General features: G+C 30.5%; 4 protein-coding genes across 5 annotated transcripts; 3 read left to right on the forward strand and 1 right to left on the reverse strand.

The window, feature by feature from the left end:
- Positions 1–291: 291 nt before the first annotated feature.
- LOC125419153 (protein LURP-one-related 4) lies at positions 292–1,651 on the reverse strand. Its single transcript, XM_048464519.2, has 3 exons — positions 1,306–1,651; positions 934–1,161; positions 292–726 (listed from the first exon to the last, which is right to left on the reverse strand). The coding sequence occupies exons 1-3, from the start codon at positions 1,534–1,536 to the stop codon at positions 592–594; spliced, it is 594 nt and encodes a 197-aa protein (XP_048320476.1). The 5' UTR covers positions 1,537–1,651; the 3' UTR covers positions 292–591.
- A 13,632-nt stretch (positions 1,652–15,283) lies between these two features.
- Positions 15,284–19,303, forward strand: LOC107429904 (uncharacterized). The gene is made up of 4 exons (XM_048463437.2): positions 15,284–15,933; positions 16,100–16,692; positions 18,200–18,392; positions 18,505–19,303. The coding sequence occupies exons 1-4, from the start codon at positions 15,736–15,738 to the stop codon at positions 19,141–19,143; spliced, it is 1,623 nt and encodes a 540-aa protein (XP_048319394.2). The 5' UTR covers positions 15,284–15,735; the 3' UTR covers positions 19,144–19,303.
- Positions 19,304–20,750: 1,447 nt separating this feature from the next.
- On the forward strand, positions 20,751–22,127 carry LOC125419125 (actin-depolymerizing factor 7). Of its 2 annotated transcripts, XM_048464370.2 has the most exons (3): positions 20,751–20,911; positions 21,229–21,488; positions 21,626–22,125. In XM_048464370.2, the coding sequence occupies exons 1-3, from the start codon at positions 20,909–20,911 to the stop codon at positions 21,774–21,776; spliced, it is 414 nt and encodes a 137-aa protein (XP_048320327.1). In that variant the 5' UTR covers positions 20,751–20,908; the 3' UTR covers positions 21,777–22,125. The 2 variants fall into 2 exon arrangements, with proteins under 2 accessions (XP_048320327.1, XP_060674485.1); XM_060818502.1 differs by lacking the exon at positions 20,751–20,911 and having other exon boundaries at positions 21,217–21,488; positions 21,626–22,127.
- Positions 22,128–22,800: 673 nt separating this feature from the next.
- Positions 22,801–25,972, forward strand: LOC125419147 (RNA-binding NOB1-like protein). The gene is made up of 5 exons (XM_048464468.2): positions 22,801–23,197; positions 23,510–24,428; positions 24,602–24,770; positions 25,253–25,372; positions 25,531–25,972. Exons 1-5 carry the CDS (start codon positions 22,864–22,866, stop codon positions 25,678–25,680), a joined length of 1,692 nt encoding a protein of 563 aa, XP_048320425.2. The 5' UTR covers positions 22,801–22,863; the 3' UTR covers positions 25,681–25,972.
- Positions 25,973–27,462: the final 1,490 nt, after the last annotated feature.

Raw genomic sequence — 27,462 nt, forward strand, 5'->3', positions numbered from 1 at the left:
TTTACGAACTAAAATTTATATTAAAAAAAAAAAAACATTGGATGAATATATGAGCTAGTTTGAAATACTAAAATCTTAGAACGATATTATAAATTTTTTATCGACTCATATAAACTTGAAATACATATTTAAATCTAAATTAAATCTAATTTTTCAAAATATTCTAAAGATTGATAAGGAAGATTTGATGGTTGTTCATCGTAAAGGTATTCACCTAAAAATTCATGTATATATATATATATATATATATGTAGGAATATTTATCATTAATTATGACGTATAGAAGACAGGACTCAATATATAAATTTGATTAGCTTACAATTTTGTTAGGCAAAATTGACAATGTATGTAGAAGTTTTATAAACAAGTTAAGAAACTCTCAATTCACTCAATTACAAAATTGACAATTTGGAGTTTTTCTCCTCAACTACAAGAAAGCTCTCTATACCTTTTTTCTAACTTTCTGTAATCTCAGATTATATTTACTTTTTACAAATTAATCAAAACTAGTAGTGATATGTTAGACCAGAATAGCCTTAAAAAGTGAAAATAGATCGAAGAGTATTTTCTGGTTTGTGTAAAAATAAATATTTACATCTTCCCTCTGATTAATCCATAGACTGTGACAAGTGCCATTATTAGGGAATGATCTTTATCAGGTTCCACATCCAAACTCAATACATCATCTCCAAGCACAACCCCTGAAGATGACTGCTTTTGCTTTGCCTGCATTTAATACAAAACACCAGACGAAAATCTAGCTATTATATATTTTCATTATCAGAACATGAAAAGCATACGTATAATTAAAATAGTTAAACGCCCACACACACACACACACACACACACACACACACACACCTTTTAAAAAAAAAAAAAAAAAAAAGAAAAAGGAGAAGAAGGAGAAGAAGAAGAAGTTTCTCAAAGACTCACCTCTGCTACAATCCCTCCATTGTGGTCTACTATTTTGAAACCTGTTTTTCCTGCAACTCTCACTATCCAATACTTATCATCAGAACCTACACTAATTTCACAAGCTGAGTCTCCCATAAAGTATGATCTTTTAACTTGAAACAATGGTTTTTTTTTAACTTGAAACAATGGTTTTTCCTTTTCTATATCACAACCACTCCATCTATATCCATTCCATCGTCCAAAAGCCTGTAATTGAAAACCAGGGAAAAAAAAAAAAAATTTAAAAAAACCCAGTTCAGTATATCTATATAGAAACTATATATTATATTCAGATTGGCCAAAACCCAATTAAGCACTACTCAATTTTCCCATTTGTAATAATAAATTTACCTTTTTTCTAATGGTATAGAGAACCCTGCCTTCTAAATCCATGAGATAGACTTCATTGCTACACTTTTCTTCATAGTTATCAACCCGAAAAACAATCTGGCCCCCTGAGTTATAAACTGTGCAACCATTTGTCTGGTAGACAAGAGATTTCATCCAAATGGTAAATGTTTCCCTTCCTGAAGTCATGTAGAGAGGAACAGATGGAGCTTGACGAGGATACACTTTAGCCATGGAGTTGATGATCTGAAAATTTTGATATTTATTTTGAAGTTGAAGAGAAAGAGAAGGGCGTGGAATTGTGCTTATAATTTATGTTTTGTGGGCAAATTCAACGTTATAGAATTAATACTATATATATTTAACAACTTGGGGATAGTTTAATAATTTAAAACTTCTGGATTATGTTTTTCTTATATAATAAATTGATTGTTATTATTAAATTGCATTCGTACACTTTCCTTTGCTACACGAATACGAATCAACTTTTCTGTCAGGTATTTTTTTGGTCAATTCAGTTACTTAGAAGAGGGGCAGAATAGTCCTTAAGATACAAGGTGGCGTTATTTGATTGGGTTTGTACAGTACTCCATCTGGAAAATAAAAAAGGAGTTGCGGAGTCAACTACATCGAGGTGCTCTGTCAGATCGAAGTGATAAAATCAATCACGTTTTCTTCATGTACTATTAAGCATTAGATTAGTACCTTATTATAGAATTCAAATAGCCAGCAGAGCAGCCTCCTGTTTTTGCCTTTTTTCATTTTCTTTCATTTTTTCCTTTTTCTTTTTTTTTTGTTTCTTTCTCTTTGTTTTGTTCTTTTGACTATTCTCTAATTTATTATTATTATTATTATAGAATTGTAGCCATTTTGAAAAAGCAAAAAAGCAAGGAGAAAAAAAGCTTTTGTTGAAGTCCCACTTAACTATTAGAGGAAGTTGTTGTCATGCACAAAAAGAGAGGATATATATGCACTTTTCTGTTATGTACTTATCCGTTTTGCCTAGGGCTTAATCAGTTTCAATTACTTTTGTATTATTTTAATTTTGCTGAATCACAAACGACAGTACTCTTTTGGAATCACAGTATTATGTAAGCAGATGGGTTTAGCATGCACATATGATACTCCTCCAAAATGGCAAGTGGTTTTGATGTCATGAAGCATTGATAAAGTTTGTGAGTGTGATCATGATCATCAACTCAAACTGGAATTATGGATATGTTATTTAAGTTACCACCTAACATTTAAAACAGTGGACTGATAATGGTTTATGTACTTTAACATCTCTTTCAATGTGGATCTCAAACAAATAAAACATTTACCAAAAAAAAAAAAAAGTCTCAAACAAATAAAACATATGTACCATATTTGGTCTGCAGTTTGACTGCAGGGTGTGCTACATATTGGGGAAAGAAAACTTTGAATTCTGCAATCAAATAATTAAAGAGTCCCAATACATGAAATTAGAATAGTGAAATCAAATATGTTTGAATTTTTTTTTTTTTTTGGGTGATTGCGATTGAATTCAAGATATGCAACTTAGATATGTCAAATTACTAATGTTTCCGAGTTGGACAGCTATAATTAAGATCCTTGTATTCAATTTTTCACAACTCCCGGAAAACAAATTTAACTACACGTTAAAGTCGTCCAAATTGAATCCAAAACTAGGCATGTATACGTTAGGAGTGTTAAAATATATATTTAGGGAATATTCCATCTGAATCTACAAAGTTATCACTAATTTCAATTTAATTTTTCAAGTTTTGAAAATTATAACTAGCATCAATATAAGAGAATTAGTGAAATTATTTTAAGGAGTGTGAATGAATTACTACAGGAGAAAAAATGATAACTTTTTGAAACCTAATGAAAGTTGATAATATATTTGAAACTAGAAAGATAAAATTACATTTGAAATAAACTTCAGAGGAGATAGATAAAATTAACCCTTACTCTTTTATATTTTAGTTTTAAAAATAAAACAATCCAATTAAACAAAACAAAGCCATTTTAATGGTTGTGATTAAAGATCTTAGTATAATGTTATCTGAAAAGATACTTTTTGTATATATTATATATAGTTTCAACATAATGAGGACTTTATGAAGGATTACTGGTGGAGGATATGCCATATGAGTTGTCATATAAAAAAAAAAAAAAAAACACTTTAATGAATAAAAAATCAACCTCCTAATGGATATAATCGGTGTAGGAGATTTGGAAACTATAGACCATTAGCATTTATGGCTGTTCACAACCCTTATGGAAACCATGTAACACCTAACCCATCACCGTACGGCTATCCCAATTTCCCTTCCTCACAGTGTATGGTAGCATGCAGGGTCAATTCCAAGGTGAAAAGTGGAGCTATTGGGACTCGAACCCACAACTCTTACAAGCAGATGTGATGGGAAGCCAGTTCCTATCACTTGCTCCACCCCCTTGGATGTATCAACTTTAAAAAAGTTTAATCAACCACTAATAATAATTATTCAATAAAAAACCACTAATAATAATTAATATTAGGTCACATAAAAATTTTATAAGTTTGCTTTCTCAGTATTTAAGTTTTATTTATTTTTAAATAAAAAAATACTTAAATGATGTGTCATTGATTACTCGAGGTGGGTGACACATAAAATTACTCTCTATAAGTCATTCATGAAGTCTTTACTATATCAAATCCATTTATATATATATATATATATATATATATATATGTATATATATAATTTTACTATTTTGTTCAATGTCGCCAGCTTATGCTGGGTGTAGGCAATCTTTCTCCTAGGATGGATTGATAATTTTCACATAGATTGCATATAATTTGATACAAATGTGGCAATATAAGTTGTCCAACAATATTGCCCAATAGAAAATTATTATATTTATATAGACTGCTTTTTATCATGTAAACCTCAATATATTATATTAAAGACCTATCACATGAACCCTATAAATTTAATTTTAAAATAAATTTAATTTTAAAATATAGATTTAATTCAATTAAACAAATCTAAACAAATTCAATTGTGATAAGAAACCTTAGTTTAATATTGTGAAGTTGACCTGTTCAAAGATCAATTTTGTATATTTATGGGCAATTTTATTTACACTATAAAAACTATTAGGCACACTACATTCTACACATACCCACACTAAATTTTATTTTTATTTCCTACACAAATAAAATATGTCAATTTTATCTTTGGAAGTACAATATTCGTAAACTGACTGTATAGTTTAGTTCGGCATATGTATATTGGGGAGCATACATTCTTCCAGTTTATACAATCTGGGCTTATATGTCAAGAACAAACTAGGCAATATTAGTATGCCAGACATAACCTAGGCAATACTGGCCCCCAGTATAAGTAACCTAGACAATATTTGTTTAACTATTTAAAGATATTTTTGACCTTTTATTAATTGATATTTTTGAAATATAAAAATAATAATACAAAATGTAGTGTGCTTAGCAAATTTTGTAATATAAATAGAATTGTACAATATTTACATATAGAGTTAATTACATTTTGATACCCTTAACTTTCAAAGTTTTACAATTTATACCTTCAACATTTCGACTTAACAATTTAGACTCTCAATTTTTTAATATGTTGCAATTTGTGTGTTGTTTGAGATTTAACTACCAGGTTTAACAACCATCTCATATATATTAAACTATATTAATTTTCAAACTAAAAACTATTGAATTGCAAAATATATTGAAACTATTTTTAAAATATTGCAATTTAGTAGCCTTTATTTTTAAAGAAAGACTAATGCATGCCACATATTAAATTATATTAAATTTCAAATTAGAATATATTAAAAATTTAAACTGTTTATATTAGTTATAATACTTTAATAAATTTTAATTTCAAATTTGAAACAATTTAATATTAGTTATTAGAAATCTAAATTGTAAAACTCCAAAAGTAAAAAATATCCAAGTATTACATAAATATAATTAACCCTTATATATATTTGACACACACTTCTGTCGGCTTAACTTTTGAAAATGGTAGAAATATTTGAATATAACAAGTTCAAAACAAATTCAAGGTTGTAAGTTATTCTCCCAAAGAACGACCTTTGTTTCTCTGGAATCTGGAAGGCTACATAAGGTCTTGGCAAAGACAAGGTGTTCCCCATTTCAGTCCTACTTATTGTTGTTAAGGAAGAAAGACGTACTTGAACTGGCGCACACAAAACTGTTGACTAGCCATCAAATTACAGTCAGCTCTATGGAAGTCTATTTGAAACAGAGGCCTTAACTAATTTTTCTACGTTTCTTTTTCTTTTTCTCTTTTGTGTTTAGTTTTTTGTTTCTCTTTATATCTATATCTATATATATATATATATATATATATAAATATATTTTTTTTTCAACAAGAAAGAAGTACCCCATTAGGAAGACGACCTAATTAAATTTAACAATAAGTCGGCTGACACATATCTATTTTGTTTTTAATTAAGGAAATCAATGACTAAGCAGATAGGATTAAGGGACCAGAAACAGAAACTGTGAAAAGAAATTAAAATAAAGAGATGGCATGCATGGAAAAAGTACGTTAATTTGTTTGTATAAAAAAAGAAAAAGAAATGCTATTTATTATTATTGGTAAATGATTACCAATTAAACTTATATATTAAATAATAACTTAAATAGTTTTTTTTTTTGTTTTTTTTTGAAAACTTAAATAGTTATCACTAACGAATTTTCTTTTAAAATTTTAATTAAAATTAATAAAATTAAATATTTTAATTAAAAATTATTATATAAATTAATGATTGCCATCAACGATGATAAATATCAAAAATATATAAACTAAAATAAGTTAATAAACAGTAGTTAGAATATATATATATATATTCAAAATATATGAACAACTAATCCACTCTTGCATATGATGCGTAAAGACCCACATCGTACAATAAAAAGATAGTAATTAGGTGCAGCTTCACATGCTGGATTTGGGTCCTTTTTACATCTATTCATCTCTATAAGGATACTTTTTTGGAAGCAATCAATGCAAAAATCCCAAGCTAACGAGGTGCTTATTATTATTTTCCCTTCAAAAGCAATGTAAATTATAACCAAAACCAACAAACAAAAATAGTGCAAAGTTTACAAAGTGCACTAAACTATATATTCACGGACATTTTAAATTAATTTATTTTTTTAGGTTATTAATTCATGCAGAATGTCATTCACAATATCCTGGGTAGAAACACTTTATAATATTTCTTCCATTTTCTTGTGTATAGTCCAAATCTCATAATGGGCACTAGTCTCTCTCCACTATAGAACACTTCGGTGGCGATAAAGTTACTGTTTTTTAAAAACAATAATCCCCTGGTCCAATCTCTATAAATCAAGAACATACCCAAAAAAAACAAAAAAACAACAACAACAATAATAATACAATAATAATAGTAATGGACGCCGTACATGTATTTTAACTGAAATGATGTAACCCCCATTATGATCAATGATTTAGCGCAACATTATGCTCTTAATGCTTTCCTAATCCTATTTTAACTAACTAATAACGATAACAAACAGCCAGAAAAATCACCCAATCGGCAGACCAAAAGTGAGCACCTATTTAATTAATTAAGTTTGCTACCATGAATCATCTCTTCTTAAACTAATGCACACCGCTTTAATGGAATTCCACTTGATCAGATTTAGTTTTAAAAACATATTTAATCCAATTTAATAAATTTAAACAATTTCAGTCGTTTTGTAATTAAAATCTTAACATGTTATTGTCAGGTAGAACTGATAATATATTTTTAAGATGCTAGTTAGGTCGCGAATTGATCGAGCCCATGTTTGTGAAACACATGGATCATTTTGGTGAAGTAGCACCACTTTGTAGACCGTTAGAAAAATTCAAATTTATATACAAACATAAACATTTATAAGTACTCCATCTCACATAACATATATTAAATTATATTAATTTTCAAATTAGAAAGTATTAAATTGTAAAATATATTGCAACTATTTTTAAAATATTGCAACTTAAAAATCTTTATTTTTAGAGAAAAACTTGTGAATGTCATATATTAAATTATAATAAATTTTAAATTAAAAGATATTAAAAATTTAAACAGTTAAAATTAGTTATAAAATTTTATATTTTAATTTTAAATTTGATACAATATAATATTAGTTATATAAGATGATTATTAAATCTTATTATTCAAAAAGTCAAAAAAGTTAAAACTGTAACAAATTGAAAAATCAAATATATAAAATTGTTGACTCTAAAAGTTAAAAAAACCTAAATTGTATAATTCCAAAAGTAAAAAAATCGAAGTATTACATAAATAATAATTAACCCTTGTATATGTTTGACACACTTCAATCGGCTAAACTTTTGAAAATGGTAGAAATATTTTAAAATAACAAGTTCAAAACAAATTCAAGGTTGTATGCTATTCTCCCAAAGAACGACCTTTGTTTTTCTGGAAAGCTAGATAAGATCTTGACAAAGACAAGGTATTCCTCATTTCAGTCCTACCCATTGTTGTTACGGAAGAGACGTATTTGAACTGGCGCACACAAAACTGCTGACCAGCCATCAAAATACAATCAGCTCTTTGGAAGTCTATATGAAACAGAACTCTTTAACTAATTTTTCTTCGTTTCTTTTTCTTTTTCTTTTTCTCTTTTCTTTTTTGTTTGTCTTTTTTGATATATATATATATATATATATATATATATATATATATATATTTTCCATAAAGAAAGAAGTACTCCATTAGGAAATGACCTAATTAAATTTAACAATAAGGCGGCTGACACATATCTATGTTGTTTTTTAATCAAGGAAATCAATGACTAAGTAGATAGGATTAAGTGACAAGAAACAGAAATAGTAAAAGGAAATTAAAATAAAGAGATCGCATGCATGGAAAATGTAAGTTAATATGTTTATATAAAGGGAAAAAAATATTATTTGTTATTGGTGAATGATCACTAATAAAATTCATATATTATATAAAAATTTAAATAATTATCATTAAAAAATTTACTTTTAAAATTAAAATATAAAAAATAATAAAATTAAATAGTTTAATTAAAAATTATCATATGAATTTATAATTATCATTGATGATAAATATTAAAGATATGTAAACTAAAATAAATTAATAAATAGTAGTTAGAATATATATATATTCAAAATATATAAACAAGTAATCCACTTGCATATGATGTGTAAAGACCCACATCATACAATAAAGAGATATAATTAGGTGCAGCTCCACATGTTGTTGGGTCCTTTTTAAAATTATTTCCCCTTACATGTACTCATCTATAAAACGATGACTTTTTAAGAAGCATTAATGCAAAAATCCCAAGCTAATGGGGTGTTTCTTTTACTAATTTTTTTTTTCCCCCTTCAAAAGCAATGTAAATCATAACCAAAACCAACAAACAAAAAGAGTGCAATGTTTATAAAGTGCACTAAAATATATATTCACGAACATTTTTAATTAATTAATTTTTTTTAGGTTATTAATGAATGCAGAATGCCATTCACAACATCCTGGGTAGAAACGCTTTATGAAATTTCTTCCATTTTCTTGTGTAAAGTCCAAATAATAATGGGTACTATTATTATGATGTAACCTCAAACATTATGTACGGATGATGTAATCCAAACATTTTGCTCTTAATGCTTTCCTAATCCTACAATAACAAACAACCAGAAAAACCACCCAATTGGCAGACCAAAAGTGAGCACCTAATTAATTAATTAAGTTTGCTACCATGAATCATCTCTTATTAAACCGCTTTAATGGAATTCCACTTGACCAGATTTAGTTTTAAAAACACATTTAATCCAATTTAATAAATTTAAGCAAATTCAATCCTTTTGTAATTAAAATCTTAACATATTATTGTCAGGTAGAACAGACAATATATTTATAAGATGTTAGTGAGGTCCCGAATTGATCGAGCCCATATTTGTCAAACACATGGATCATTTTGGTGAAGTAGCACCACTTTGTAGACCGTTAGAAAAATACAAATATATATATAAACATAAACATCTATAAGTACTTAGACTCGCGTGGGAACTCAGTGGCTAGAACACCACAGCCAGGCCGGTGGACGCTGGATTTGTTGGGGTGGGGGAGGACAGGGAGGCCTGGGGGCCTAGCAAAATATATATATATATATATATATATATATATAAGTACTCCAACAATGCACATGCATATTTCACCAAAAAAAAAGCATTGCACATGAATATCTGTTTGTAATCTGATGCGCATATATATCATACACAATGAAATCCGCTTAGATATCTATATGAACGTGATCCTGTATATATGTCTAAATATTTTTTATATGCCAAAACAACTACTTCCTTCTTAAACTACTTATTCCTTCTCAAGATGCCGGCGTGCTACATGAGATTCCTGCAATGCATGCTTACCTATAAATATAATATGCATATATATTTGTCCTTTTTACTGTTTTAATCTCAAAAATTCAGACCACATTAATGGTTTTTCACACATCTTTATTATTAGCCTTTTAATCACTTTAAAAATGAGATTTAAAAATACATTGAAATTTAATTATATGAGTCCTAAAATATTAAAACCCAAAATAAACCTTATATGGATTCGTATAAGACCATTTAAAGGTAAAATAATTTTCCATCTGGACAATTTTGATGTAGAATACCTATATATATATATATATATATATATATAATATAGATTTCTATCAAGTTAAGATATTTTGATTTTAATAAAATCGAATATACATCAATTCAAAATTAGTGTGATATATAATTCAATACTGACTATCACACCAATTTATTTGCATTTTATTAAAATGAAAAAATTTAATTGGAATTATATATTATTTATATATAAAACATTCTCAAATCTGGATCCTAATAATGAAAACTATTAGATTTTCTTATCAATTTTTGAATTGTTTTAAAGATTAAAATTGAAAAATGCATTTGAAGTTTAAATAAATACATATGGAATTTATTTGGACATCCACAAATTTATTTCAGCCCTAGAATCATATAGTTTAAGATAATAATTTTAAATTTAGATCTTTAAAATAATAAAATAGCCAATATAAACATTTTATTATTGGAACATCTCCATTTATACGTTTATTATTTTATATCAGTTGCTTGCTACATCAAATAAATAGATAATTTTTTCAAAAAAAATTATATTAAAGTTGATATAACAGCAAACTTTTTCTACACATAACATTTGCGAGCACATCCACCTCTCATCTCCTCTCTGCTCACAATCTCCAAAATTTTCTAGATACTTTCTATGCCTTCCTCTTTACCTGTAATGGTCTTATAACATTCATATCTATTCCATAATTTTTTTTTTTTTTTTTCTGTTTCGTTCTTTTTACTTAGCTTGGCGAATTGATTGGGGGATTTGGGTTTTTTGGTAAAGGGGGATTTCGGTTTTTGCCATTTAATTAGATATAATATAATATTAAATACACAAAAAGATAAATAACAATTAAAAAAAGAAGAATAATCAAAGAAACACCCAGAAGGGTAGATGAAGGAATGGTCAAAGTTTATTGAAGAGAAAAAAATTTCAGAAACTAAGTAATAATAATAAAATTAAGTAAAAAAAACCACGTTTAATATTACACATTAGTAAATTTTATTGGGAATAAAATCCATTAAAGATAAATTTTTAAAAGATAATGTCTATCGATTATAAAAGATAATGTCTATCGAATAGATATTCTACCACATAAATAATAACATTTTTCAATTCTTATACTATATAAATTTCAATGAAAAGAATTATTGGAAATGGTATTAATAAATTCGTTGGAACATACTAGATCCATTTCAATAGAAAGAATGCTATTAATAAATTCACTGAAACATAGTAGATCCATTGAAACATCCAGATAAAAGAATGAGCATACATATATCCAGATAAAAAATTATTGGCTAAAATATTGTCACCATTGCAAGTAATTTTGGCTCCTTCCGAGGAAAAAAGTCTGCATATGTGGATGAATATGAAACTGGAGAGTGATAGATAGGTCTTGTGAATTTTATTATAATCCCAGTGGAAACTGATGAATTCTACCACATGTTAATCAAATCAATAAACTGGATTAATTTATTTGTGGCATTATATGATACACGTATTGAGACCACTTATAGCCAGAATTTGATAAGTCACCAACACATTACCCAAACATGAACAAATAAAAAAAGTGATCATTATTTTTGTCAAATTTTATAATAATATATAATTGTAGCACCAAGGAGCCAAAGATTGTGTCCATTATTACACTTTACACAATCTTGGCACAGCTAACCAAGTCGTGGCTAGAAAGAAATTTAATTCTATAATAATAAAAAACTATTTTCATGACTATGTTCTTCGGATCAAACCCAGGAAAAATTAATTCGGATAGAGTTTCAGTAAAATAATTTTATATATTTATGTCAATTCCTGGTAACAAAAAAAGATTAAAATACATTATTGAAGTCTTTGGGCCACAATCAAATTAGTCACTCTTGGGCTGGACCGGTCCAGTCAGTGAGCGAACTACACATACCCAATATCAATATGTTTTCTGTTATAACAAAGTAGTTGCATAAAAAGGTAAAGAAAAACTTGTTTGAAGCAAATGGCATATTTGAGAAAATGATAATATTATTGCTTTTTTGTTTTTTTCTTTTGGGGTAAATAATATTATTGCTTTCTGATAATCAAATGAGAAACACTTTGATTTGAAAGTTGGAAAGTCTCTTTCCAAACAACTCACCCATTGATGTACGAGTTTCACCTACAAAAATTCTCAGCTACCTATTAATTATTTTCAAACAATGTGTGCTCTTTGCCTCTTTATGGAGGAGCATTCTTTAAGTATTTTCCTTCTCATAAATGCAAGAACCAATCTAACAAAAATAAATAATTATATAAATAAAAAAGACTCTATTGAATGGCCAAATTTTGGGATTGGTTTGCTGTGGAAAGGCATACCTGGCCTTTTAGGCACTTGCTTGGAGACATTAAATTAGAGAAATTGACTACTTTTAACTTCGGTACATACCTTTCTATTTTTATTTTTTCGGTAAATAACTTTAATACATACCTAACTTGCGCCAAAATTTGTCCCATCCCAGCATCAATTATCCTCCACTTAATCCCAATTGTTTGTACTATTTTCTTTTTTCTTTTTTATTTTTTTTTCTATATTTGTGTATGAAAATTCAAATTTAGATTTATTATCCAAAAAAAAAAAAAAATTGCCACTGAACTAATCCGCATGATTTTCATAATTTCACTGCTGTAGATGGTTCAATGTATATATATATATATGATTTAATCTTTAAATTGGGATTTTTTTGAAAATAAAAAAAAAAATAAAAAAAACGCAGAGAAGTATATAATAACTATATTGGTAGCTTGTTGAAGATATGAATATGCGATTCTTTGTCTCACCAACCTTTGTTTTCCTGTTTCTTCTCTTTTTGATGTTCTTCTTTAACCGGGACAACTGGCATAATGTCTATTTTTCCTTCAAGTTTTTGGCAATTGCTATTGTGCCCATGTATCTGCTGCAATGGAATCAACTCCTCTCCATCACCACAAAAGTCCCACTTTCTTTTTAAATGTTTAACGACTAGTTAATTATTATATAAATTCAAAAACAGTAATGAATAATTCTATAGTTAATTAATTTCCCTACCTAACCCACTTTATGTATTAAGAAAACTCAATAGTTTTCCAAGGAAAAAAAATAAATAAATAAAAAGAAATAACTTGAAAGGGAAATTTAAAAAAGTCTTAAAAGTATTTTAATTTGTAAAAACATAAATGTTACCAAATATGTGGGCAATTGCTTGAATGGCTTTTTGCTTTGTCTATTCATCATTCATAATCATCATCTTCACTACAACTTTCTGCTCAAAATATTAAATCAGTAGAGGAATAAAAAATGAATATTAATTTATTATATGCCTTAAAAAGAAAAGGAAAACCAAAAAATTAACCCGATGGAACAAGGTTGGGTGGAAAGAAGAACAAATAGGCTGTACTGTGCCATTTGAATTTTGATGTTGATGCATGCTTAATCCTTGTACCAAGGGTGCCAAATGCTAAAAAATAAAAAATTGAGAATAATTAAACCCTCTATAATATATGTACAGCCGTATTATAACATATGTCAATTCTGCACTATAAAAGATCCACCGTCAATTTTTTTGTCAGAAAATTGGTGATGTATCCTTCTTATGCAGAATTATTGTGGTTTTTACCAAACATTATATATATATATTTTTTTTTCTCAACCTCTTCAATTGGTCAATCACACCAATAAACAAAATTTTATTCTTCATCGTATCTCCTCTCTCTCTCTCTCTCTCTCTCTCCACATTTTGTGTGAGCTGAAAACTGCGCTCTTAAATTCTTAATCATTCATCTACATTCTACTCAACAATAAAAAAAAAATTATCCTAAGGCACGCTGACTGCAAAACCTTGAGGTGTGACCCACCAAAAATAATTTATTTTTATTTTTTTAAAATATTGTGGATAGAAATTCGAATTGGGATTATTGTAATAGAAAACAAAGGCATTTTAGCATGAAATGTCCCCCACCAGGACCACACCTTCGTAATACTGTTGATCTGATTTGATAAAATATTTATTTCAATGTGTTATTTACCTTATCCAGCTTCACCAAATTCTGCTTATAAAAAAATATAGCCCAAAATCTTATTTAATCTTAATATTCATTATAAAATAATAATAAAAAATGGCATGGCATGTTGATGTCTTCATTCCTTTCTAAGTACAAATAAATATATATATATATATATATATATATATATTTCCTCAGATATAAAATGTACAAGCATATAAATAAGAGTGCAAATTTTGGAATTACTATTTTGTTAGGTCTTAAAATAGACATTCCAATATATACAGGAAGATAGAAACTTATCTAATGGAGGGATAGCTCGATGGCTTCTTTACTTGATGATGCTGAGCTCGAGTCTCTCACAATAATAGTATTTTATATATATATATATATATCTATATATATATTTTTTTTTAATTTCATTTTTGCATATTGAATAATAATGGTAGAATTTCATTTGATCTAAAATAGTTGTCTAAGTTAGTTGTCTAATAGTTACTATTAGCTATTAATATATGATCATATGGAAATATTTTTATATACAAGATAACATGGTATATTAAGCTACTCATTATCAAACACTTAATAATTTTTTTTTTCTTTTAGAATTCATATGTTTTAATTTAATATCGCACAATACTATAACTTGCTTTGTTTACAATATAGGTAACATAAATGGAAGCTATGCACATAATTGGGAGCAATCCTAGAATAAATTTTTTTTTTCTATTGCATAAAAATGAATTAATTTTTTAAGCCAAAAAAAAAAAAAAAGAATTAATTCACCACCGCGTGACAATCAATATATACTTTCTAGACTTCAATTCCCTGCTCCATGCTGCCAAACAAAGCCAATGGCCACGTTAAATGTGATATAGACCTTACAAAAGAAAAAAGAAAAAAAGAAAAAGTAAAAGCAGGGAACATTTATACAGAGGATATATTAATAATTCAAAAGAGATCATGAATTCTAGGCAACGGTTTTGTCCTGTACAACTCAATTTCAGATTAATAAAAAATCAGCAAGAAAGAGGATTTTAACTTATTCCACACACTCAAGTACTAAAGTCTAAAAGATAAAAAAGTAGCCCTATTACCAAAATAAATAAATTAATAAATAAATTAGATGTAGGCCAGTGGTGGCACTACTTCCCCGAATCCCAGTTCGAATTTCCATATTTGGATAATCTAAAAAAATAAATAAATAAATAAAATTAAGATCTAGGACTTAGAAGTGAAGCACTTAATAGACTATCCATAGAATTTCCTAATCTATTTTGTCCATTTTCAATCATGTAATTGATTAAATTAACACTAGCCAGTAGAGCATTCACCAGAAAACACTGGCCTATGCTTAATATTCAACATCTAATTAAACCAAGAAAAGTCTTTTTGCACAAAGTCAAATTTCTCTACAAATTGCGTAAGAAAAGAAACGAAAGTTACTCTGCCTCCTTCATCATCACGCTTTTAATTTCTTTCTTTGATTCTCTTCCTCAGAGCAAAGAGTGACAAAACTTCTGTATTCTTCTTCTGCAAAAGAAAAACGACTTTTTAAGTGTTTCCACATCTGCAATATATTTATCTGTCAAGAATTTGTGTGTTTCGGCGAGGCAATGAAATTTGTGTTGCTCATTTTTCAATTATTTCAAATCTAACATGAGGAGGATAGTGGTTTAGAACAAAGAATCTGCATCAACAAGTCAATTTGAAAAGTTGTTCTGCAGCACCATGCGGAAAACACTGAGTTCACTATTGAATGGCTATCATAGTTCTGCGGCTGCAAGGCACAATTCATTCAGCGCTATAAAAAACCGGCGGGTTTCATACAAAAAAGGACCCTTTCTTGCTGTTACTATCATCACCATCTTCGTCTTCTTCGCGTTTTTCATCTTTACAGCATCTTTATCTTCTGTTAGAATTCAAACTGTAAGTTTATTATTTATTCTCTGTGTCTACTTTTACTCTGTTTTTTGCCTCTCTTTTTCTCTGTTTTCAGTACTTATTTTCCTCTGTACTTTCCTGGAAAGTTTTCTAAAAGTACAGATCTTTTGTTACATAGGAGTGTTTTAATTGATTTTTCTTCATATTTCAGCTGCCTAAGATTCCCAGCAATAAAGTTTCAATAAACCAAACCACAAAATTAACAGTCTCCCAAAAAAAGCAGCAAAATCCTCATAGAAGAGTTCATGAATTCCCACTCAACTGTACTAATAATGGAAACCAAACCAGCAACACTACCTGTCCAAGGAATTACCCAACAATTTTTCAATCCGAAGAAATCAACCCATCATCAGAAATTGTATGCCCAAACTATTTCCGGTGGATCCATGAAGATTTAAGGCCATGGAAGGACAGAGGAATCACAAGGGACATGGTTGAGAGAGCCAAAAAAACAGCACATTTTAGGCTGGTGATTGTTGATGGCAAGGCTTATGTTGAGAATTACAAGAAGTCAATACAGACCAGGGATGTTTTTACCATATGGGGGATATTGCAGCTTCTTAGGAGGTACCCTGGTAGAGTACCGGACTTGGAGATGATGTTCGATTGTGATGACCAGCCGGTCATCGAATCGCGCCACTACAGGGTTCGGAACACCACCGTTGGTCCACCGCCGCTCTTCCGGTACTGCGGTGATAAGTGGACCATGGATATTGTGTTCCCTGATTGGTCCTTCTGGGGTTGGTAAGTTGAGAACTTGCCTTCTTTTTTTATTTTTTTTTATTTTTATTTTTTTCACTTTTATTTTGTTTTGGTATGACAATGATAGATAAAATGATGAATCTTGTCCAATGGCCAAGAGCCTAAGTGAGAACTCACTTATAATTTAATTTGCTGTTTTACTTTAGCAAGTTGTTAGTGTTTCTCTAGTATTGAAAATTTTTTCACTGACCTAACGTGCAGAGCATAAAAAAAGTAAAAAGAATAAAGAAAATAGAAAAGAGATTTCTAGATTCCTAGTGATATTACTATTAAAGTAATAAAGAAAATAGAAAAAAGATTTCTAGATTCCTAGTGATATTACTATTAAAGTACAAAACATATCTTTCATAAAAATGTTGTACAATATATAAGTTTAACTTTCATTACTTTTAGTTAATTAATTAAGCATGGTTTCGTTGTTTGATAAAAGCATGGACTGTGGGTGTCACATTTTGTCTCTAAAATTAGTGCGCATGATAACCATCAATGTGGTGGACATAATTTTGTGGGGACTACTGTGGAATATACTTTTTTGGTATTACAATATAGAATAGACTTGTCCAATAAAAAAAACCCACCCACAAGAAAGTCCCATCTATAAGTAAATGAGTTTATCTACGTATCGCTAGTTTACATGTAATTCAAAATAATATAATCCATGAAGTCATGTAATTAAGTGTTTTCTAGCATAAAAGTTTGTATATACTAAATCCTTTCTACTACGTATGCGTGGGAAATAAGAAAAATATAGATTTTATTTTGGCCAGCAAAATATGTTACCCCTTTCTTCCTTTTATATTATTGATTTAAAAAAAAAAAAAAAACTTCATATTATTTTGTTCAAAAAATTGGTCCAACTCATTTCTCATAAAAGGCTTTCTTATAAAAGGAAAAACAAGAAGTTCGCCATTTTTATTTTTTTTTGGAGTATAAAAGTTCACTAATTTGTAATATAGATGATTAGGATATATATTTGTCTTATACTTTGTGTGGGTGGTCTACTCTCCTTACTTTTAGAATCCTTCCAAGAAATTAACAATTAATTTTTGGACCTGTCAATAAAATAAGTTTGAAATTTAATTTCTTGTCCCATTTTTTCATTCATCTCTCCGTGATTCTACTTCAATCGATTGATTAGAAAGGCATAGAATCTTTATCAATAAAAAAACAAAAGGCATAGTTTCTCATTTTGGTCTTGGTGAGCTGCATGTAAAGGGGTTTCTTTTGTCAATTATTTTGCTCCAAGAGAATTTTCAAGAATTACCAATCTGTGGGTCCATTGCTTCTAGCTGAAAAAAGGGCAAAAAAAAAAAAAAAAAAAAAAAGATTGCGCTATTACATTTGTTATTTTTTTTTTATACATAATTTCAGTTAATTAATATAAGTTGTCATTACTAAAATAAAAATTTTAAAATAAAATAGCATAAAATAAATTCATCATTTTCCAGCACTAGCATGCACATTTATTAATTTATGCTTTTCATTACAGGGCTGAAATAAATATAAAACCATGGGAAAATTTGTTGAAAGAGATTGAACAAGGCAACAAGAGAAGCAAATGGATTGAAAGGGAACCATTTGCATATTGGAAAGGAAATCCTTTTGTAGCAGAAAACAGGCAAGACCTCCTCAAATGCAATGTCTCCGATACGCATGATTGGAATGCTCGCTTATTCATCCAGGTAAAAAAATATAATATAAAATAAAATAAAGGAAATCAAGTGGATTGTGAAAATATGCATATTAAAAACTAACTTTTTAATTTATTTAACCGCTGTGGGAATATTTTGGCAGGATTGGATACTTGAAGGTCAGCAAGGATTCAAGCAATCAAACGTAGCAAATCAATGCACACATAGATACAAGATCTACATAGAAGGCTATGCATGGTCTGTGAGTGAGAAATACATTCTTTCATGTGATTCAGTAACTTTAATTGTAAAACCACAATTCTATGATTTCTTCACGAGAAGTTTACAGCCATTGCTCCATTACTGGCCTATAAATGACAATGACAAATGCAAGTCCATCAAGTTCGCCGTGGAATGGTTAAATAAACACAAACAGAAAGCGCATGCCATTGGAAGAGCTTCAAGTGACTTCCTTCAACAAGAGGTGAAGATGGAGTTTGTGTACGATTATATGTTCCATTTGTTGAATGAGTATTCGAAGCTATTGAAGTTTAAGCCCGTTGTACCTGAAGGAGCTCAAGAGGTTTGCTCGGAGTCTATGGCTTGTACCAGAGATGGTAGAGAGAAGAAGTTCATGGTTGAATCTTTGGTTAAAAGTCCTTCTATTACAAACCCGTGTGCTTTGCCTCCTCCTCATGAACCTCGAGAGCTTGGAAACTTTTATAGGAGGAATGTCAATTTGATTAAACAGGTTGAAGGTTGGGAAAGTAAGCATTGGGAGAGTCTTAGTAAGCAGCAGTAGAGATTCTATAAATATAGAGGTATGTAAAATTTTGTTCATCGGAATGACAATATATACCCTATTCTGTATCTATAATGCTAGAGATCAATACAAAAATATTTATCCAAATTTATTTCTGAAATGATATGAGAATATTGGACTTGGAATTGGTTTCACTTAACCATTTAGATGTTCACTTTATGTATTTAGTTTATATAAATTTTTCAACCATCCCACTACTTGGTAAATAAATTTGTCAAATAATTTAATAAATTTTGCACAAATTTATATATATATATATATATTTATATAATAATATGTAATTAATTGATATGGAATCACAAATTATTCAGAATCAAATATTTTACAATTATCTTGTATGATTCATATACTTTATTTTAATATTGTGTATGATTATTATTGATTTAAGTCATACGAGAAATGACGTGCCTCATGGTTATATTTAATACATACTTCACCTACATATATTTTTTATTCATTATATATAGATAAACAATAATATTTTTGATTATGTATATATATATATATGTATGTATTTATATATGTATTATTGTTGTTAATTTAGTTATATATGTATTATTGATATGATATAACGATTATATGTAGTTTTATTGATTATATTTATAATTTTGCTCTTATGAGCAAGGTTTCCCATAGCATGGTAAGCACCAAATTATATGTAATTCCATATATATATATATATATATATATATATATATATCCTATGAGTTATATGCAATAGAATAATGAATCCTATAAGTTACATTTAATCTGATATTGATGATTACCATGTTCTAAGTGACTTTATCTATAATAGCAGGACTATATATATATATATATATATATATTTATGTGTAGGGTATATAGAAATATGATTATTATTATTATTATTTTTCGGATTAAGGTGTACACTAATCCGAATTGTTTATTAAAAAAAAAACATTTACCAAAAATGATATTTGTTATATAATATTAATATTTAATATGATTAAATATGGAAAAATGAATTTTTAATAGATAAATGAATCAAAAACATAAACTAATTAGGTATTGTTACATTATATGATAAACATTTTGTGACTATAGTATTATTGAATATGAAATTAAGGGATAATAAAAGCTATTAAAAATTTGACATAAGCAATTTCATGAGTTGGGCCCAAACTACTGGGTTCGGACCATTGGGCGGGCCTTACACAGCTGGTTTCAATCAAATAAGCTTGGGATATCCAATTTGCAATTGAATGGCAAAACTTTTACTGTGTTATACATTTAAAAAAAAAAAAAAATTTGTGATATATTGGTTCATTTTTCTCTCTCATATCCATATCCAATTTGGATTTTCAGTTTCCTTTAAAAGGATTAAAAAAGAACTTGCATTTATCATTCCTAAATTGGAGTATTGTTTTCAACAACAATTTTAGACTAAAAAATCCACGAGAGAATGTAACAACGTGGAAGCATGAAAGTGAATTGTGGACATAATTGGCATCGGAAAAAAGTGGGGGTAAAAAAAATCCCATCAAAAGTCTCCTCCAAATTCTCTCTTCCCCACACAATCTTAGCCTCCTTTTCCAAGTTCACCACTTCAAATACCTCCCAAAAAAAGGGATCACCTTTCTCTTTTCTCAATCCCTATCCTCCTCTCAACATTGCCTTTCTTGCCTCCACTTCCATTTTCTCTTTCTCCTCCAACCCTAATTCCCTTCCCTCTCTCTCTCTCTCACACAAACATCTCAGAAGGCCTTTCCTCATTGGAGGCAAAATGGTATGTTTTCCTTCTCCTTAATTTCCTAATTAATTTTCCTGCTAATTAATGATTTGTTTTCTCTTCAAATTATATATGTTGTAATTCTTTGACTTCGATAAATGAGTGAATGAACAAGAAAATTAATCAAATATTAAATAAATAATATATAAATATACAAAAATTCTCATATCAGGATCGATCTTATAAAAAATTTAACATTTAAAAATGCAATGCATTAGTGATGTATACACAATGGATTTAATTAAATGATACTAGAATTGATGGATTAATGTATGTGATTGCAATGCATATATAAATGGGGGATGCTAAAACAGGCCAACGCATCGTCTGGAATGGCTGTGGATGATGAGTGCAAGATTAGGTTCCAGGAGCTAAAAGCGAGAAGGAGCCACCGGTTCATTGTGTTCAAAATTGAGGAACAGAAAATTGTGGTGGAGAAGCTCGGTGGAACTAATGAAGGCTACAACGAATTCACAGCCAGTTTGCCTGCCAACGAGTGTCGATATGCGGTCTATGATTTCGATTTCACAACTGAAGAGAACTGTCAGAAAAGCAAGATCTTCTTCATTGCATGGTATAACATTTTAAACAAATTAATTTACAAGATGTTCTTGATTATTATTAATTAGCTTAATTATAAATTAATGTTCCATCAAATAAAAAAAAAAAATGAAATATGTGTAATTCTTGAATTTGGGATTTTGTTTGTAGGTCTCCGGATACATCAAAGGTGAGGATGAAAATGGTGTATGCAAGTTCCAAAGATAGATTCAAAAGAGAATTGGATGGAATTCAATTTGAACTGCAAGCAACAGATCCTAGTGAGATGAGCTTGGACATTGTGAAAGGGCGAGCAATCTAATATCCAAAAAAAAAAAAGAAAAAAACAGGAAAGAAAAGAAAAGCAAATTGATCTTCATGCTGAGTTCATGAACACCCCCCTCCAACCCAATATGAATTAAAACTTCATATAAATATATGTATTTTTTTTTTTGTGTTATTTTTTTCTTTAGAATTTTAACCAAGCTGAAGCCCATATTGAATTCTCAGAAAGTATAAGAGAAATGCATGCATGCATGGGTACGTAGTTGGAGTACTTAATTGCAGTAGAATATTGGTTGGCTTAGGTTGCTTCCTTTTATATATATATGGAGATCATTATATATAATGCGCTCTTTTTGATGTTTGTTTTGAGTAGCATAATAATCTTTTTCTCTTCTCTCTCTCTCTCTTTTAATGGTTTTATTATTCTTATATATCCCAAAGAAAAATTAATGCAATATCCATATATTTTCTTCCTTCATAATTTACTATGTTGTAACTTGTTTGGATTATAAGGCCCAAATTAATAACGACGCATGGTAACATATATGTATAATTTAGAAATGATATTTATGAACTTTTTTTTTTTTTCCTATCAGTATTAATTTTTGTTACATTGCAGAATGATATTTTTCAATGCTTTATGAGAAAGAAAGAGGTATAAAAATCATCAATCATCTTATTATCTATTTCCTCTCAAATATAGATAAATATGAAAGAATATGGGCATATGATTTAATTTAGTTAATTATGTTACATACAATAAAGTTCAATAACATATTCAGAAGAAAAAAGTTAATGTGGATATTATTATAAAGCTGTCTCCATTAATCCAAATGTCAAGGACAAACAAAAACATGTATTAATTCCTTAATTACCATATTAATTAATTAGGAATATACGTATTTGATTCCATTTTCCTCGCAATCATCTTAAAAAATAATGCTTAAAGGAATTAAAAAATTAATAACAATAATAATAAATTAAAAATAATTGTAAATTAAAATGAAAGACTTGTCTTAAACGACGTCGTAAAAAGCCATCTGCGACGTATAACCCCTTTTCCTCCTCCATCTAGTTAGGGTTTAGGCAAAATCTTCGTTCTCAGTCTCTTCGCGCGCAAAACCATGGAGGAGACCTCAAATCCAGCACCATCACCATCATCATGTTGGAGCAACATAGTGAAGAACCAACCAGCTCCGAAGCCCCAAAACCTAGACCCGACCTCTTCGATTCGGGTCCTGGCTGAGAGCTGCAAGTCCACCAAAGGCATAGCAATGGCGGTAATCGACGCCAACGCCATTATCCAAGGTGGAGACAAGCTCATCCAGTACGCTGACACGTTCGTCTCCGTACCCGAGGTCATCGAAGAGGTTCGCGACCCTGTCTCTCGTCACCGACTCTCCTTCATCCCTTTCCCCGTGCAAACCATGGAACCGACCCCCGAATCCCTCAACAAAGGTATTGATTTTTCGAAATTCGCAGACTGGGTTCGACTGCATTTTTACCAATTTCGAAATTTTCCCGAGAAAATATGGAATTTTTTGTTTTTTGGGAAGGTTTTAGCTTTTTTTAATGCTACACCAACCCCCGAATCCTCAACAAAGGTATTATCTTTTCAAATTCGAGAATGGTTCGACTCTGTATTTTCAATTTTGATATTTTCCCAATAAAAGATGGATTTTTTTTTCTTGGAAAACTAGCTTCTTTTTTTTATTTTATTTTATTTTTTTTTGCTCCAATCCTAATTAGGTTTTTTTTGGTTAAAAACAGTGATTAAGTTTGCTAGGGAGACTGGGGATTTACAGACTCTATCTGATGTGGATATTAAACTGATTGCTCTGACTTACACTTTCGAGGCGCAAATCCATGGCACTGAACATTTAAGAGACTGTCCTCCTCCTGTTCATACTGTCAATGTGAAGAGGCTGCCTGAGAAGGACATGCCAGGGTGGGGCTCCAATGTACCCAATTTGGAAGAATGGGAAGCATTAGAACAGCAAGCTGAGGATAAATCAAACACCAATTCTAAAATACTTCCTTTGAAAGATTTAAGCCTGAATGTTATATCTGAAGCTGGTTCTGAGAATCAGGAGGTTGCTGAGGATGATGTGGGGAAGCCTAAGAGATATTTTCCCAAGAAAAAAGAGATAAACATTGAAGGTAAAAAGATGGTTGCAGATGGTATTGATGCATCCCAAGGAGAGTTTGATGATGATGCTGGTGATTGGATGCCTGCTGTTAGTCGAAGTACTCACAGAAGGTTTCTTAGAAGGAAAGCTAGACGTGAATATTATGAGGCATCAGCTGATAGAGATGGGATTTCTGTGGACAATGGGATAACAGAGGAGAAGAATGATGAGGAAAGCCTTTCCTCGACACTCAATGAAATGAGGCTAGAAGAAGATTCATCAAAGGGTCTTCAAGAAGAGCATGAAAATGTTGAAGGAGAGCGGGCTGACACAGTTGATGAAAAATTAGACCATTTCGAGCTTTCGAGTCATATTAGTGATAGTGTTGATGCCTCAAATGACGAGGATGATGATAATAGTGAGCAGAGCTGGATGCTTAGATCCTTATCTGAGTCCACTGTAGCTTGCATAACTGGTGACTATGCAATGCAAAATGTTCTTCTGCAGATGGGATTGCGGCTGGTGGCACCTGGAGGAATGCAGATCCGTCAGCTGCACAGGTATATTAATTAGATGTGTATATACCTCATTTGATAAATTCTGTATTTAGCTGTTTCACCGTTAATCCTGAAGATGAACTTCAAAGGAAACATATTGATTTTTTTGAAGGGCTTGATGAAACAATTGTATTATAGAAGATGTGCTTATCTTTTGAAATTTCATTAATTTCCAGGTGGATTTTGAAATGCCATGCCTGCTATACTGTGACTGCCGAAATTGGAAGGATTTTCTGTCCAAAGTGTGGAAATGGTGGCACTTTGCGCAAGGTAGCTGTTACAGTTGGCGAGAATGGAATCATTTTGGCTGATCGGCGGCCACGGATTACGTTGCGTGGCACAAAAGTAAGTATATCTTGATCACCTACTTGGAGTAATTATTAGAAAGTTGTAGTTTAATTATGTCGTATTCTTGCCATGACTACATTGTCTTGTGGTTATTGCACATTTGCTCATGATAGTGTTTCTTCTGTTTATTTGTTCTATACTCTTTGCCTTTGTTCACTCACTGGTTCCTTCCATGTACTTAAATTTTTGTTAACGGATCCATTTTCAGCTTGGACTATATTATATGCTTTCGAAATAATTGTTTCATGGCAAAAATGATTTTTTGTTTTTGTTTTTGTTTTTGTCTTTTTTTTTTTTTGTTTTTTTTTTTTTTTTTTGTTTTTTCCATATAACTTTGCATCCTTTACCTCTGCCTCCTTTTTGATGGTTCGAAAATTACCTGTTTCAATAGTTGGTTGTGCAATTCTGTCAGCAGTAGTCCGTTTTCAAGTTGTGCTACATGGGTTTGTGTATGAATCCTGACATTTGGCTGTTTGCAGTTTTCATTACCTTTACCTCAAGGTGGAAGGGATGCTGTAACTAAGAACCCGATTTTACGTGAAGATCAGCTCCCACAGAAGTTCCTTTATCCCAAAACAAAGAAGAAAGCTAATAAACAGGTTAGCCATTCTTTTCTCTGTCACTTTTCTTCTGAGTGGTTGTTCCTGTTGATTATCTGAGATTTGTTTTCTTCCGGTCTTCATTCGATATATGCGCGAAATATTTGAAGTTCCTCTGATTATTATTGAGGTTACAGCATATTTTTGTTGACTTTCAGGGAGATGAGTTCTTCGCTACTGACAACATCTTCACTCACCATACTGATAAAAAGGCTCCATTGCAGCCTCCAGTAAGGAAAGCATTATCAGTTTTCAGCGGGAAGAGGAATCCCAATGACAATCATTTCTCTCGTTCCAAGCATAAATAGTGGTTTTGGTTGAATTGTATTTTGCTTCTTGATTTTTCCCTGTTGGTTTTGATATTACGAATTATGGCTTTGTATTTGTTGAGTGAGACCTAAACATCCACTGCTGGTAGTGCGTAGGGGTGCTCATCGGAACGGATATTCCTCGGTCGGTTTTGGTTTTGGGCCAGCACTATTTTGGACCATTCTGACCCCATTTTCAGACTGTTCAGATCATTTATAGAAATTTTTTTTTTCTGACACAAAACTATTGGGCAGGATTACTCTTTAAATTTGGGCCTATTTCTTTTCGCTTTGAGGCTATTTCAAGTTATCTTACAAATGTTGACAATAACCATAAACAGAAACAACCCATATTTTTATTATTATTAATTTTTTTTTTTTGGGCTGATATACCTGAGTTAATAGCTCAAAAAAAAAGGGCTCTACATGGAAGCCATACATCCAGCCGCAATTCGTAAAGAATAACGGAGGATTAAGTGAAAATTGAAGGCTTGTCGAGAGTTGACTGGAAATTTGGCAAAAAATCTAAAGGTTAAGTGATATACAAACTAACAAAAAAATATATAGCTATTACCCCAAAAAAAAAAAAAAAAAACAAAAAAAACAAAAAAACAACGAAAGAAAACAAAAAAAACAATAAACTATAGTTAAAAAAAATAAACTACAAATAGAAATACAACTTAAAAAAATAACTTACATGTCCAAAACAAATTAAACTACTATACGTAATAAAAAAGGAAGACAGATAACTTGCAAGTTCAATTAAAGTAGATCTAATGTCAAACTGAAAACCATAAAAACAAGAAAAAGACCACATGTTTTAAACCAATATAAATTAAATTTAAAACACAGTCTTTCTTGATTTTCTTTGCCCCTCCAAGTCCAGCCTCCAAAGTGCAAATTTTCAACTTCAGCATTCCCAAAAAATGTGATTTTTTAGGATTTCTGTATACACCATAAAATTTCTTTATACACCTATGAAATTACTGTATACATTCACAAAATTGTAGTATGCTTTATGCACCCACAGGCTAACATAATCAATTACACAACAATGACATCATCGCTGATATCATGCTGATGTGTCACGGTTGCTGATGTGGCAGTCAGCTGACATGGCACTACCATGTGGCATCACATGCTGGTGTGTCACCTGCCATGTAGCATTCCCGATTGACATGGCATATGCCACATGTCCATGTGTTGATGTGGCACCCATTCACATGGCACATACATTGATGTGGTCGAGCCACGTGGCATCTTATGCTGACATGGTAGCCAACGTGTCGGGTGACGTCACGTAGACTTGTCCACATGGCCACGCATGTGGGGCTCTCTCTGGCCTACACGTGTTGCCCACCAGAGATCGACACGTGTCACCTGTATCAACTCGACATTTGATATCTCTTTAATGCAACATGTGGTACTAGTCAGAGGTCGACACGTGTCATCACTAATAGCATGACATGTGACTTCACGCTTGGGCGACACGTGACCTCGTGACTGGGCGACATATGGCCTCGTCACGGTCCACCACATTTGTAACAGCTCAGACCATTCGCATGCGATATTGTCCTCTTTGGGCCTGGGAAATCCTCTTACAACCCAGCCCTCAAGGTTTTAAAAGGCTTCGCAAGGGAAAGGTATACACACTCACTTATATGGCATGCTTCGTTCCCTTTTCCAATCGATGTGGGATCTCACAATCCTCCCCCCTTGGGGCCAGCGTCCTCGCTGGCACACCGATCCGGGTACTGGCTCTGATACCATCTGTAACAGCCC

Source organism: Ziziphus jujuba, chromosome 6, assembly GCF_031755915.1.
Source record: "Ziziphus jujuba cultivar Dongzao chromosome 6, ASM3175591v1".
Classification (NCBI taxonomy): domain Eukaryota; kingdom Viridiplantae; phylum Streptophyta; class Magnoliopsida; order Rosales; family Rhamnaceae; genus Ziziphus; species Ziziphus jujuba.

Coding starts and splice junctions, on each gene's coding strand:
- LOC125419153 (XM_048464519.2), bottom strand. CDS start 1,536: ATGGCTAAAGTGTATCCTCGTCAAGCTCCATCTGTTCCTCTCTACATG. Junction 1,162..1,305: donor TCTATACCATTAGAAAAAAG/GTAAATTTATTA, acceptor TTTCAATTACAG/GCTTTTGGACGATGGAATGG. Junction 727..933: donor ATGGAGGGATTGTAGCAGAG/GTGAGTCTTTGA, acceptor TATTAAATGCAG/GCAAAGCAAAAGCAGTCATC.
- LOC107429904 (XM_048463437.2), top strand. CDS start 15,736: ATGCGGAAAACACTGAGTTCACTATTGAATGGCTATCATAGTTCTGCG. Junction 15,934..16,099: donor CTTCTGTTAGAATTCAAACT/GTAAGTTTATTA, acceptor TTCATATTTCAG/CTGCCTAAGATTCCCAGCAA. Junction 18,393..18,504: donor ATGCTCGCTTATTCATCCAG/GTAAAAAAATAT, acceptor ATATTTTGGCAG/GATTGGATACTTGAAGGTCA.
- LOC125419147 (XM_048464468.2), top strand. CDS start 22,864: ATGGAGGAGACCTCAAATCCAGCACCATCACCATCATCATGTTGGAGC. Junction 24,429..24,601: donor CAGATCCGTCAGCTGCACAG/GTATATTAATTA, acceptor ATTAATTTCCAG/GTGGATTTTGAAATGCCATG. Junction 24,771..25,252: donor TTACGTTGCGTGGCACAAAA/GTAAGTATATCT, acceptor GGCTGTTTGCAG/TTTTCATTACCTTTACCTCA.
- LOC125419125 (XM_060818502.1), top strand. CDS start 21,217: ATGCTAAAACAGGCCAACGCATCGTCTGGAATGGCTGTGGATGATGAG. Junction 21,489..21,625: donor AAGATCTTCTTCATTGCATG/GTATAACATTTT, acceptor TTTTGTTTGTAG/GTCTCCGGATACATCAAAGG.